Below are 13,826 nucleotides of genomic sequence, written 5' to 3' on the forward strand. Positions count from 1 at the left end.
CTTTCCAGTATTTATAATGGTGTTAAATATGTGTGTTTAATTTATATTGGGGGGGGGGGTCGCAATCAGAGGCTATGTGAAAGGGGTCACCAGTACAAAAGTTTGGGAACCACTGCACTATGATGACAGGAGGGGTTCTTCCACTACCATCGCTAGTGCGGTCTGTGCCGGGGGTTCGGTCACTCAGGAGCGCGCGTTTTTCAGCCATAGCCAGCTTGGCTTAACTTGAGTATAGACCTAGGAAAGGTCCCCAATTCCTGCCTCCCTTGGGTCCATGCTGTCCCACCTTGATTCACTTCCTGCCCCCAGCAGATATTTTCACAATGGTGTCTTGAACAGCTGGGCAACCTGTCTTCCAACATTGGTTGTGCCTCATGCTTCAAAGATCATGAACAGAACAGAGCAGTTATCAAATGATCCCTTCCTTATCATTCAGTCACAGCTTCTGGCAGTCAGAGGTTTAGGGACACCGGGAGCATAGGGTTGTGTCCCTGACCAGCATGGGATGGAGAGAGCAGAGTCATGGGATTTTTAAAATATAAAAATTGACCAAGATCTAGAATTCCACTAGCTTCCATCTGACTTCCACTATATATGCCACAGCATGCAGTGAGAAAAAAAATCCAGAATACACACTGTTCAGCATCAAAGCAAAGGCCCATAGGATACAGTCCCAGAATGACATGTGCTTAGTGTGCCCCAGCTCTATTGTGTACACACGAGGGCACAGCTGAGTCATGTGCATGCAATTATTACAACTTAATACTGTGCACCAACTAGTGGGTGTCACAGTGCAAATTTAATGCCCTACGTAGACAAGGGGCAAGGTAACAACACAGTGGTGCAGGGACTAATGTAACTAAAATAAAGTGTTCTCAAGCAAGAAAATATGGAATCAGTTCTGATACCTTCCTTATATATTCAATAAAACTTGTATGTAAATATTTAACTTTTTGCTTTTATTTTTATTGCAGTAGGGTCCAGAGGCCTCCAAACAAGAGTCCCATTGTGTTAGGCATGTACATATACTAAGAATCCCTGCCCTAAAGAGTCTAAACTTTATAGTCTAAACCAGAGGTGAGCAAACTACGGCCCGTGGGACCGTTCTGCCAGGCCCCTGAGCTCCTGAGGCTTGCCCCTGGCCCCTCCCCTGCTGTTCCCTTTCCCCGCAGCCTCAGCTCACCGCGCTGGTGCAATGTTCTGGGCGGTGGGGCTGTGAGCTCCTGGGGCAGTGCAGTTGCAGCGCCCAGCCTGACCCAGTGCTCTGACCTGTACGGTGGCATGGCTGGCTCCAGCCGGGTGGCACAGCTGTAGCACCACTAGCCACCAGTGCTCCAGGGAGCACAATAAGGAGGCAGGGAGCGGGGGGGGAGGGGGGGAGGGTGTTGGATAGAGGACAGGGGAGTTCGGGGGGGTGGTCGGGGTGTGGATAGGTGTCGGTCAGAGGGCAGGGAACAAGGGGGTTGAATGGGTCGGGGGGGAGGAGTCAGGCAGGAGGGGGGGGTTGGATGGGGTGGCAGGGGGTACTCGGGGCAGAGGTTCTGGGGACAGGGAGAAGGGGTGGTTGGATGGGGCAGGGGTCCTGCGGGGGCAGTCAGGGGACAGGGAGCAGGGGGGCAAGAAGCGGGGCGGGGGCCGGGCCACGCCTGGCTGTTTGGGGAGGCACATGGAGCATGGAGGGATGCTCAGATACTATAGTGATGGGTGGCGACACAAACCCCAAGGAAGACAGAAGTGGACTGACTTGCCCAAAGTCACAGCAGGTCAGTGGCAGAGGTGGGAACAGAACCCCCAATCCAGTGCCCTGTCCACTACTATCCTCTTCATAGACTATTTTCCCACATGATTAATCCCCCTGACCATCCCCAGAAATGTTTTTAAATGGTTTTGTTTCTAGATTTAGAATAATTCTATGTGGGCATCAGCAACACAACAGTAGCAGAAAACCAGCAGAAGCATCTCAATCCTCCATTTCTTCCAGCTCTGATGTATCAAGCAAAAGTCCCGATCACATGAGCCTAGATGTAGGCTGTGGCAGTGACTGTCTTTGTTGTGTGTGTTTGTAAAGCACCTAGCACAACAGGATCCTGCCCCAGGACTAAAGCTGCTACAACAGCACAAATAGGAAGACCAAAAACTTTCAGTCCTCGATAACTATTTCTCATCCGCTTATTCCCAAACAAGCTCAATTAAGCTCTTCACACTGGGCCTTTAACACAGTTAGCAGAACCATTTTAAAACCTGGTTTTTAAAAGTATTTTAAAGTGGTCAAGTGTTAGAGATTTGGTGTAGACAGGCATGGAAAGTGAATTAATTTCAATGTAAATTTTTTAAAATACTATGAAATGAATAATCAACAGCTAATTTTAAAAGAATATTTCAGCAATTTAAAGATGATTTAAAACACCCTGAAGGTGACTAGCCAAGCTAAAGCCTGATCAGTGTTGAAATGACAAGCTGAACCAAATTTAAATAGACAAGTTAAAATTTAAAATTCTTATTAATTGGGCTTAGCTTAAGACCTTTGTTATACTCATCTCTTGGTATAATAGCTCCTTTGATACACTTGCTGGCTTCCATTAAGAAATTGTTCACCTTGGTGTGTAGCTTCAAGAGGGCAGTTCTAACCAAAATATGGACAGGTACCAGAAGAACCTAACTAAATTTACAGCAACTTTATGCATCTTCCATTAAAAAGACACTTTAAATTACAAATGTGCTGTTTTAAAAATCAAGACTGTACTTTGGCTCTTTTCAAGCCTTATACAAAAGAACATGTGCAGAGTCCAAGCCTAAAATAGTCAAATTTAAGTTTGTGACTTTGAACTTCATTTAATTTTTAAGTATATTCAATACCCACAGTATGGGGTACATCATCTTTCCCACAAGCTGGAACCCAAAAATTATCTACAGAGCTAGGATAAACACAAATGCAAAGCAATACAAGAGGCAGATATATAGGATGAGATTTGAAGTGAGTGTTTAGAGTCATTAGACAAAAGCTACAGAAAACCTATTCAGGAAACAGGAACTGCAGAGAAAGCACTTGCAGCAAGTCACATGACTGTACGCAGAAAGCAATTTACAACACATATGCTTGTAGCTGCAAAGATATGTAAGAGCCCTAGCCACAAGCCATCCAAACTCACCAAGTCTGAACATCTAACATTTACAATTGTACATATAACTAAACCAGAGGACAAGACAAAAGTCATAATGAAACTCTAAGCAAAAGGTTTCAGAGTAGCAGCCGTGTAAGGTGCCACAAGTACTCCTTTTCTTTCTAAGCAAAAGGTGTTTCTAGCACTGGAAAGAACTATGAAGCCAAGATTTTGTTGCTCATCATAGGTACAACTAAAAGGAAAATATACTGCAATTAGGGCTGTCGATTAATCGCAGTTAACTCATGCGATCAATCAGGATTAATTTTTTTGAGTTAAAAAAATTACGTACTGTTAAATAGAATACCAATTGAAATTTATTAAATATTTTGGATGTTTTTCTACATTTTCAAATATATTGATTTCTATTACAACACAGAATACGAAGTGTACAGTGCTCACTTTATATTTTTATTACAAGTATTTTCACTGTAAAGAACAAAAGATAGTATTTTTCAATTCACCTAATACAAGTTATGTAGTGCAATCTCTATCACGAAAATTGAACTTACAAACGTAGAATTATGTACAAAAAGTAATTGTATTCAAAAATAAAACAATGTAAAAAACTTTAGAACCTACATGTCCACTCAGATCTACTTTAGCCATTGGGAGGAAAAAGAAATCATGCTACAAACAAACAGTCGGAGAAAACTGGAAGCAGAATTCAGTAACAGCCTGTAGATTATATTAGATAATGGCAAACTTGTGGTGATACCAGACAACCGGTCTAAGGCCATGTCTACACTACCCGTCGGATAGCGATCCGTCTATCGGAGATCGCTCTGCCGTCGACTCTGGAACTCCACCACAGCGAGAGGCGGAAGCGGAGTCAATGGGGGAGAGGCGGCCATCGATCCCACGCCGCGAGGACGCGAAGTAAGTGATTCTAAGTCTAAGATACGTCGACTTCAGTTACGCTATTCTTGTAGCTGAAGTTGCGTATCTTAGATCGATCTCCCCCCCCACCCCAAACCATGTAGACCAGGCCTAAGGCAATGCTAGTCTCAGAGAATCTAAGAATAGTCTTTGAGCTGGATACACTTTTCTCAGAAGACCGTGATCAGGTCTTGAAGCCATGTGCCATGGTTATTGGTCAAATCTGAAAATATCCAAAAATGATCCACCATGGCCTCCACAACCAGAGAGGCTTGAAAATGATTACACCCCAATGCCAGAATATCACAGACTTCAAAATGGATTTAACAGGGAACACAAAAGAGCACACCATGTTCATAAATTCAAAGACTCATCCTGTCCTTTCCCCTAAGATTTTTTATTTATTTATTTATTTATTTTTGCGCCATTGGTGGAGGTGTGCAGAAACCTGCCAAGCAAACCGTTACCAGGGTAAGTGAAATACCTCACAGGCAACGAGATACTTAACCAACTAGGTTATGGGATATCCTATAGTTGGCTGGAGGAAAATGGACATTAGCCAATTTCTCTAGATGAATGGCAATGAGGACAAGGCAGATGTGGCAATACCATCCAATGTTCTGTCCTGCATTCCCACCTTCGGAATATAACATCAACAGACTTGGAGACACTCAGTAGTGCAGGGACATCACACAGAATAAATGGTATTGCAGTGCAGCCTCAGGTACCAACTACTGGACAACCCAATAAGCTTACACATGCAGAGAAAGTATAAAACAAAACAAAAACAAAAATCACAGCATCACTCCCTCCACCACTAATGCTTCCTCCTGATAACGTCTGTAACCAAGCTGGCCCTCCTGGGATGGAACCAGTGGGCACAAACTATGAAGAGCCCATTCACAATGCTCAAATTAAGAACCAAGTATGGTCTCTGGTCAGGCAAACAAATGTAAGTGACCAGATGGTCAGCTCCTGGACTGGCTTAACATCCATGCATGCGCAGTGAGACTCAGATCAGTGTTGGATATTTGAGAACCAGTAATGTGCCAGCAATGGAGAGGTCTATGGTGTATGAAATCCTGAAGACTGAAAACACTGGAAAAATTTGACTTGAAAGATATAAACGTGTGCCTCACCAGGCACTGTATGCCAAGGCTGCAGAAATACTGTGGAAGGATGACAAACTCAAGTCCACAATCAGAATGGGAACATTTCACACATATGCAATATGTCTCTGATCATTGGGAAAAGATTTCAGGATGTTGGTCCCACAGTTGAGTGTAGTATTACTGCTGAAGGTTCCATCAGCAGTGTACTGGAGGGACAAAAGTACAATTGAGCTGTCAGACTACATAAATCAGTGTACGAGGCCCTGCTTTTATATCTGTATGAACACCACCTGGTTCACTTAAAGCCTCAATGACAATAATCCAGATGGAGAAGTTGTGCAGCAACACTACACGGCAACAGCTGAATGATGTCCAAACACAGGACAGATGTTTGATCATCTTTCAGCTTTTAACACACACCTGAACTTCTTGAAGCATGAAAATGGCAAGATATCAGCATTTTGGATGAACTACACTGATATGGTTGAGGTGGCTCTTGGGCCTATTTGTGCATCCAGAGAAGGTGACTGGCTTCTTCACCTAGCAATGGTCAGAGCAATGACACCCTAGTGCTTTGCTTAAGACAAGCAGAATTATGCAAGATATCTGTTAGTATACTACACAGAAATGACATGGCTGAAATAGAACATCCTGACGTGTATGATAATTTTTTTAAAATGGAGGCTTCTCGATATAGATGAGGTTATCAAACCTCTGTGGATCAAGCAATTGAAGAGACTGTCAATAAGTGCACACTGACAGTGGGCGAAACCAAAGGATTCAATCTTACAGCTGGGGCAGGGTGCAGAAGTACTTGTCTGAGGAAACTAAGACAAATGATCAAGGTCTAGACACCTGGCATATCTCATGCAAAACCATCAGCCATACAGAGAAATGAAAAAGATGTGCAGTCACGGACGGATACACTGGAGAAGACTGGGTCAATCCCTGTTCAGAGACAAATGAATCAGGCTGTCTCCACTGAATAACTGTAGCTCCTGCAGCCCTTTGAGAGGATCTGTTACATGCAAACGAGAAAGGAGAAGGTGCATACACAGCATTGACATGTAACTGGCTAGAAACAGTGCAGTCAACCCAGAACATCTATGACAGTCTGCCAAAGCAAAAACTGAAGACATGCAATGATACAGAAATACAGTAAAATAAAAACCTCAGAGAAGGTTATATTAAAGGCGGATCACAAGGGTTTTTTGGCCATATGCTTTTGGTAGCAGCAAGGAGAAATCTGGACACGAGGGAAGTGTTGCAACACCCCTTAGGACCACTGCCCTGGGCTCTCCAACTTTGACAGCACCATGAGGAAGACAAAGCAGCCTTGGCAAGCAATCTTGAGGGGGAAAAAAGAGTAACAGCTGACAATAACTAATCATTCTGCCTGCATCATAAATGGAATGGCTCTTGTACAGAAAATAAATGTTGAGAACAAAACATACAGTGATCTGTCAGAGCAAGTCTGTCAGTCTTGAAGACTGGAAGTGACAACAACAGCATAGATATTATCTTTGATGTGTACAATAAACTCCATTAAAAATTCAGGGAGGAAAAACAAAAGGTCTGGCCCTGGAGGACTACTGAACAACATTATATCTGGTTACAAGATCCAACGACGGAGGCACAGCGTCCTTGGAAGTTATACCAGCAAGACTGCTCTCATCAAGTTCTTATGTGATGAATTGAAAAAGCCCCATTTCCTGGAGAAACTAGATGAGAAAACAGTGTGACATGCAAGAAAGATTGTAACAAGTTTAACCAGAGAAGGGGCAGCAAACCTTCTGAATTTATAGTCTTCACTAGAAGAGAAAGACACTCTGATTATGTTACATGCAAAGTGTTCATCAAAGAATCATGAATGAGTTGTTATTGTATCTGAGGACAGTGATGTGGTAATTCTTACTCTTCCTCTCTTCAGGGACATCAGCAAAATCTACATAAGATGTGGTATCAAAAAAAGTGCATGAAGTATATAGAAGCAAGCAACCTAGACACACTAGAATGTCTGAACACCCATGTTAGGAATGCATGCATTCACTGGATGTGATTCCGTTAGCACATTTTGCAGAATGTGGGGGAGGTGACTGGCCTAAAGCTGATCACCAGAGAAGAGACTCTTTCAGAGAGCACTGGCAGAGCTAGGGCAACACTGGGTCTTGTCTGCAGATCTCTCTCTTCTTCAAAAATTCACTTACAGAACATATGCAGCTTGGTCAAATATCACAGAGGGGAATGAGTTAAGATACCAGCTGTTCCATACTAAAAAGGGAGATGCTGAATCTGGCTAGCTACCTCCATGGAAAGACTTCCACTAACTTCACGTTTTATGTGCCAATTACCAGGCTGCTGTCTGGTGCAGGAGCTAGAGAAGTATCCTGTCATACCCAGCCCTGAAACAGGGCATGGCTGGGTCATGGAGGAGTGTGAACTGATAACAGAATGGATGAAAGACCCACCTGCCCCAAGGCAGTGTTGCAGCTGATAGCTTGTAAATGCAATATAGAATACAAACTCCCTGTTTTCCAGTGCCTTGCAAATAGACTCAAATGCTCTCCAGCATGTAGGCTACAAATAAATGAGAAGGATACGAAAGTTAGTATGGAGGACAATTCAGATGACGACATTCCAGATCAGATGTGGAACACTGGATTGTTAATAGGTTACCCATTTTGTAGGCTTGATATGTCACTCAATGTTATGGTAGAACATACAACGTTAGTAGCACTGAAAAAGCTTAAAAAAACCATTGTGTGGCATTTAGATGGCAGAAGTGGTTTAATTATATATTTTGTAGATTTAAATTTGAAATTAATATCTAACATGATACCAAAATACTTTTTTCTTATTAATGAACAATGCGTCAAATAAAATATAATCAAAGTAAGTTTCCTTTCATTTAAATTATAACACAAAAATTTGCATATAAGGAATTTTTCCAACAAAAAAATAGGCTCAGTTCTATCACTAATCTACTCTGCAGGAAGCTCCACCGTAATTTTATCATCTATTGACATGGAACTATCCAAAACTCAGGATGAGATTTTGCCCACCTAGTGATACCAATGGACTTTTTTTTTTTTTTAGGGTTTAGCTTGTGGACTATTGAAAGCATATGGGACTTCTGAAGATTGGGGTCTGCAGAGACAGCGGGTATTGTTCAGATTTTTACACCTGTGTGCCTCAGTTTGTGGAATGCTTTTATTCCTGACATTAGACGTAACCCTTCTGAAACAGTATTTATAAACCTTGATTTCAAAGACAGCCAGCACAGAACATTAATTTGATTATGAGTTTACATTTCTGTTTTTAATATGCTTTAAGTCTTAGGCCTAAGGGATAAATGATGGATGTCTAATTACTTTTGTTCCACACTGAACTGAAATGTAACATTTCAGTTACATAACCTTGCAGGATTGGAACAGGATAGCACAGAGATCACCTCAATTTTTTTTTTCTAGTTTTCCATGCAGATGCTTTAACTTCAGAAAAAATTTCAAATGCAAGTGGTAAATTAAGGAGAACAATTTGGCTTACTTTTGTCTAGCTTACAATTAAATGTTTTTAGAGCTGCTCTAAAAGGAAACAAATACAATTGTACTTATTGGGAAAATACAGGTAAGTTTCAAATAACTTGTCAACCACCTAGATATTAATGTTAACAAAGGCCAAATACAATTTAAAAAATTAGTGACTTCTTGGAAGTATATAATAATTCTACTTTAATTTTAAAATGTTACTAAAAACAGTAGAATATGAAAAGCTTACACAGACCCTACTTTCTAATCATATATACTTCATAGTAAAAATTACCATTTGTGGGATGAAGTTATTCTCAGTTACTGCACAGTTACATATTTTAATGCAATATTTTCTGTAACCTTAAAGAAACTGATTCCACACTTACACAGAGTTTGAAATTTTTTTTAACACCAAGATGCCCAATGATTAAACCCACTCTCCTAGCTGAAATACACCAGTGTCCTAAGCCACATCCCTCCCAATTTACATCTACCCAGTCAAGTATGTCCTGCTGATTGGGCCTAAAGCCCTCACTCTCCTGTCATTAGACACTCAAGGTTTGTAAGCCCCAAATGACCTACTTTATATCCTTGTGTCTGTTTGGCAAGTCCACATTGCGTTTTTCACTCAAGAACAAATGGATAATACACTGACTTTTAAGCACCTATAAATAAAATATAGCCAGCAGGCCAGCACTTATGTGCAACCCCACTGTAACAAATCAGCATGCATTCATGAGGGAGGAAAAAGTGAGGAAATATTTTAGTTAAGCTTCCAAAGGGCCATTCTAAACAATAAGACAACATTATGCAGCATATACAATATCTTTTCCAAATGTATCAGTTAACACTTGGCCACAAACGAATCTAAATATATGCGAGTTGCTCAAGTTTCAGAATCTCATATTAGTCCAACATATTCCATGGATAGATTTTCTTCTTTACTAGTAATCATTTACATTGTGGTAGTGACTAGATGCTTCAAATAAAGTCAGTGCTCCCCTGTACTAGACAATCCGTATTTCAAGATTATTGGAGTCTGTCATAGTTGAGTTACAAAACAAAATGAGATGTTGCAATGGATTCATAATCATCTTTATGTTTAAAACAGATACTTGGAATCCTTCATATTTGGAAGATCCAGAGGAATCTCTCTCAAATCAAAAGCTTTCCAAATGCATTGCCTGGAAATCTCAGAATGAACTCCTCTCCACCTCATATTCTATTTAAAAGGCTTAATACATTTCACAATTGTTACTATACTTCTTAAAGCAGTTAAGTATTCCTAATTTTATTTGTGACTAGAACTGTTGGGGGGGGGGGGGGAGCTTTACCTTTCTACTACCACTTGTCTAAAAACCTCTTATTCTATTATTAAAAAAATTAAAACACATTCTGTTTCAGCAGTCTCTCTTTTAAAAGGCTCTAATGGTCTTCTACTACATTGAGTCAAACATGGCAGGAAAAGTGGAAAATATGTTGTAGCTGTGACATACAGATGTGTGTACTATTACACATGAAATACTGACCTAGTGTTATAAGGAATACGTTCATCCAATCAAAGACTAACTTCTGACATTCAGACTAAATTAAGTCTATGAAACAACTGGTAATTTTTTTAAAATGACCTCTCATCAAGGAAATAATTCAAATGTTCACAGAGCATAAGTGCTCTGTGTACAATAATGTATTAACTTCCTGCCAATGGAAGTTCTGATCATTTGCCAGAAAGGAATGGTGAGTCCATACTAGGAAGTACTAAGATTTGATACTAAAAACAAAGCCAGTAATTGCAAGGCTTCACTTCTTAGTTTTCAGGTCAACCTCCAATTGCAAATCCAATTTTTAGATTAAAGTTTCCTAACTAACCACCAATATTTTTTTTTTAGCACTCCTCTGAATGCATCTGCACTGAAAACTGCTTTAGATGAAGATTTCGAGACATGAGGAACAGATAGATATTAACAAAGTACAGCTTGCGGTTCTTAGAGATTTGTTTTTCATGATATTTAAAAGTTATAGTTTTAAAATAGTGACTACAGAATAAGCATATCCCATTTTGTTAAATGAATTTGCCAATTTTCACCTCTCAGCAACTACAAACTTATGAAGACAGTCTCTGTATAGCGTGATTATTTTCTGAACTCATCCTTGTTTAAGGACAGCATGATTCCTAACTTTACATGTTGAAAAATGAATAATTTTTGGTTGGTAAAAGGTTAAGACCAAATGGGGTTTTGTGCTTCATGACAAGTTATGCAGCTGAGTGTATGTTTATAATGGAACTTTTAAATAAGCCCCAAACTCAAATTATTTTATTCCAACTCACATTCTTCATTTCCCTGAACAGTGATTTGTAATGAGTTAGACCCAATTTGACCTAGATTTGTAACTCAACCAATGGGTACTATACTTGTGCAGTCTCTTGTAGGGACACAATGATTACACAACCTATCAGTTCAATTGATTACATAATACCGAGACACTTATTGGTTAATCAAGCTACAAGTTAGATAGAAGTATTGATGAACAAGGACAGTTGACTATTACAGGATGTGCCTATTTGAAAATTTCTAATCATTACATTGTTCATCACAAAGTTGCAAAATTCAAGCAAGCTAAGTAGTTTTTGATCCACTTCAGGATTTCAAGTTCAAGGAATGAGGGCAGGACTGAACAGCTAGCTGTCACTAAAGCATACTTTTTTTTTTTTTTTTTTTTTTTTTTAAATGTACCTGCCCTGTTAACTCAGTTAAGACAGCAATTTAATTCAAATCTAAACAGCAAAAAAGTAACACTATCTTCCATCAAGTTAACAAAGGAAGGGGCCTGGCCAATGCTTTCTGTAGAAAACCACCTGTTGTGAGACAGCTTCATTTAAATTCACAAGCTGGGATTTTTATATAAACATTAAAATATAATCAGTACAGCACTCCTGGTTTTATTTATTTTGATCATTAAAAAAAAAAAAGAAACCCCGCTTTACACTAGCCCAGAGGTGGGCAAACTATGGCCCGCGGGACCATCCTGCCTGGCCACTGAGCTCCCAGCCAGGGAGGCTAGCCCCCGGCTCCTCCCCTGCTGTCGACCCTCCCCCGCAGCCTCAGCACACCATGCCACCAGCACAAGAGGGGGCTGCACTGCGAGGAAGGGAGGCTCACCTGCAGCCTCAGGGGAGAAGGTGGGCGGTGCGGGTGGCAGGAGTGCGGCGAACGACCCAAGAGGAGCACTGGGCAGCCGCGCAGCTGGCCAGAGAGAAGTGGCGCTTTGAAGGGGAAACCGCCGCTTCTCTCCAGCTGCGCAGCTGCCCCTCCTGAGTCCTCTGCTCATGTTCGCAGGGCCACATTCCGAAAGGGGCTTTAGAGGGTGGGTTGGATAGGGGGTGGGGTCCCGGGGGGGGGGGCTGTCGGGGGTGGGAGTGTGGATAGGGGTCGGAGCAGTCAGGGAGCAGGGGGGATTGGATAGGGGGTGGGGTCCCAGGGGGACAGTTAGTGGCAGGGGGTCCCAAGAGGGGCGGTCAGGGGTTCTGAGGGGGGCAGTCAGGGGGCGGGAAGTGGGAGGGGGCAGATAGGGTTAGGGTTTGGGGAGGCGCAGCCTTCCCTACCCGGCCCTCCATACAGTTTTTGAACCCCGATGGAGGCCCTCAGGCCAAAAAGTTTGCAGACCCCTACACTAGCCTCATATTTAGTTTCCAAGAAACTGCAGATTTTTCACTTTCATCACACAGCTACATCATACAGGGGGAAAATGAAAGTTTGACACCCAAACAGCATGGATAGTAATTTAGCATTATGGGATAAACTCATTAGCAGAAACATTCATCTAAAAGCGACCAACACAAAGTTAACTCGTATGCCTAACAACCACCATTAATTTTAACATCCCAGTGTAATGAGCAGGATTAGTCACACATCTGTGGTTGTTTCAGGATCTCTGAAGTCACTGGAAAAAACACTACATCTGCTTATACAGTATTTGTTTTTGTTTGCCATCATACAAACTATAAATGTTTCTTTACATGAAGGCTTGGATTCTGTAGCAAAATTTTAGTGCCACAAACACATGATACACAGGGTCCTGATTACTGATGTGCAAGAAGGAAAAATCTAACTAGACGAGGGATCGGCAAACTTTGGCATGCAGCCCACCACGGTAAGCCCCCTGGCAGGCCGAACCAGTTTACCTACCTGCCACGTCCACAGGTTCGGCTGATTACTTGCGAACCACGGCCATTGGGAGCTGCGAACAAACCGGCCCGGCTCGCCAGGGGGCTTACCCTGGCAGGCTGCGTGCCAAACGTTGCTGATCCCTGAACTAGACTTTCAGATCTCCAGCTGAAACTGTTCCATTGACAACTACAAAACATTTTTACTTGTAGACTGAACATGATTCATAGATTCATAGATTGAGCTCTAGACCTCAATGACTTCCACTACATCATTTTTGCAGTCACTTTTCAGTAGATCTACATTAATGTTTCTCCATAGGCTAGCACAACACCCCCTCTCTGCTGAAGGCTCTTTATCTTCCCCATTTTCCATCCTTATTCATCTGCCTATGTAACAGAAGACAAAAAATGAATGTCCAACTGAACTGTATGCCCTAAAAACACACTTTAGAATTGTATAACATTTTAAAAAACAAAAATGGTAAGTAAATATGTTCTAACTAGCTTACACAAATGAGGCAAACACATTAAAAGATAAAACTTCAGTTACTCCAAATTCTTTTAGTAAAGGTGAATCACCAATTAAATGCATAAAGAAAACAACTCACCTACTACCATGAGTGTGAATTCAAACCCTCTCTTCACTGACTTTCTGTAAACTTGATTTGGGAGATTTGCAAACCCCACATATCCTTCAAGGTTCTTCTGTTGCTAATACAAAAACAAAAGACATTTAAATAGTCAAAAGAAATGCTTGTAATTTTCTAATACACTTCAGACTAATCTTTGTTAGCTTTTAACATCTGTACAACTGTTATGCCACTCCTGATTAAGTCAAGATGTTTATTCATTAATTGTAGACAATTTAGTAAACTGCAGGAACAGACAGAAAACTGGAGTGGGGGATAGCCAGCCATTGTCTACAATGGGATTTTGCATAAGTATAGTTGTACCATTGTGGTGGGTATTGGTGCAA

The 13,826-nt window shown here is 41.3% G+C and overlaps 1 protein-coding gene across 2 annotated transcripts in view; it reads right to left on the bottom strand.

Annotated features, from left to right (window-relative positions):
* SEPTIN7 (septin 7) overlaps window positions 1–13,561 on the bottom strand; it is a 101,815-nt gene extending 88,254 nt beyond the window's left edge. For both annotated transcript variants that reach the window (XM_074945348.1, XM_074945347.1), the window contains exon 1: window positions 13,459–13,561. In XM_074945348.1, the coding sequence (XP_074801449.1) occupies window positions 13,459–13,468 (10 nt within the window). In that variant the 5' untranslated portion in view covers window positions 13,469–13,561. The remainder of the gene's footprint in view (window positions 1–13,458) is intronic.
* Between the last annotated feature and the right edge of the window lie 265 nt (window positions 13,562–13,826).

The sequence above is a fragment of the Natator depressus genome, chromosome 2 (genome assembly GCF_965152275.1).
Source record: "Natator depressus isolate rNatDep1 chromosome 2, rNatDep2.hap1, whole genome shotgun sequence".
Lineage (NCBI taxonomy): Eukaryota > Metazoa > Chordata > Testudines > Cheloniidae > Natator > Natator depressus.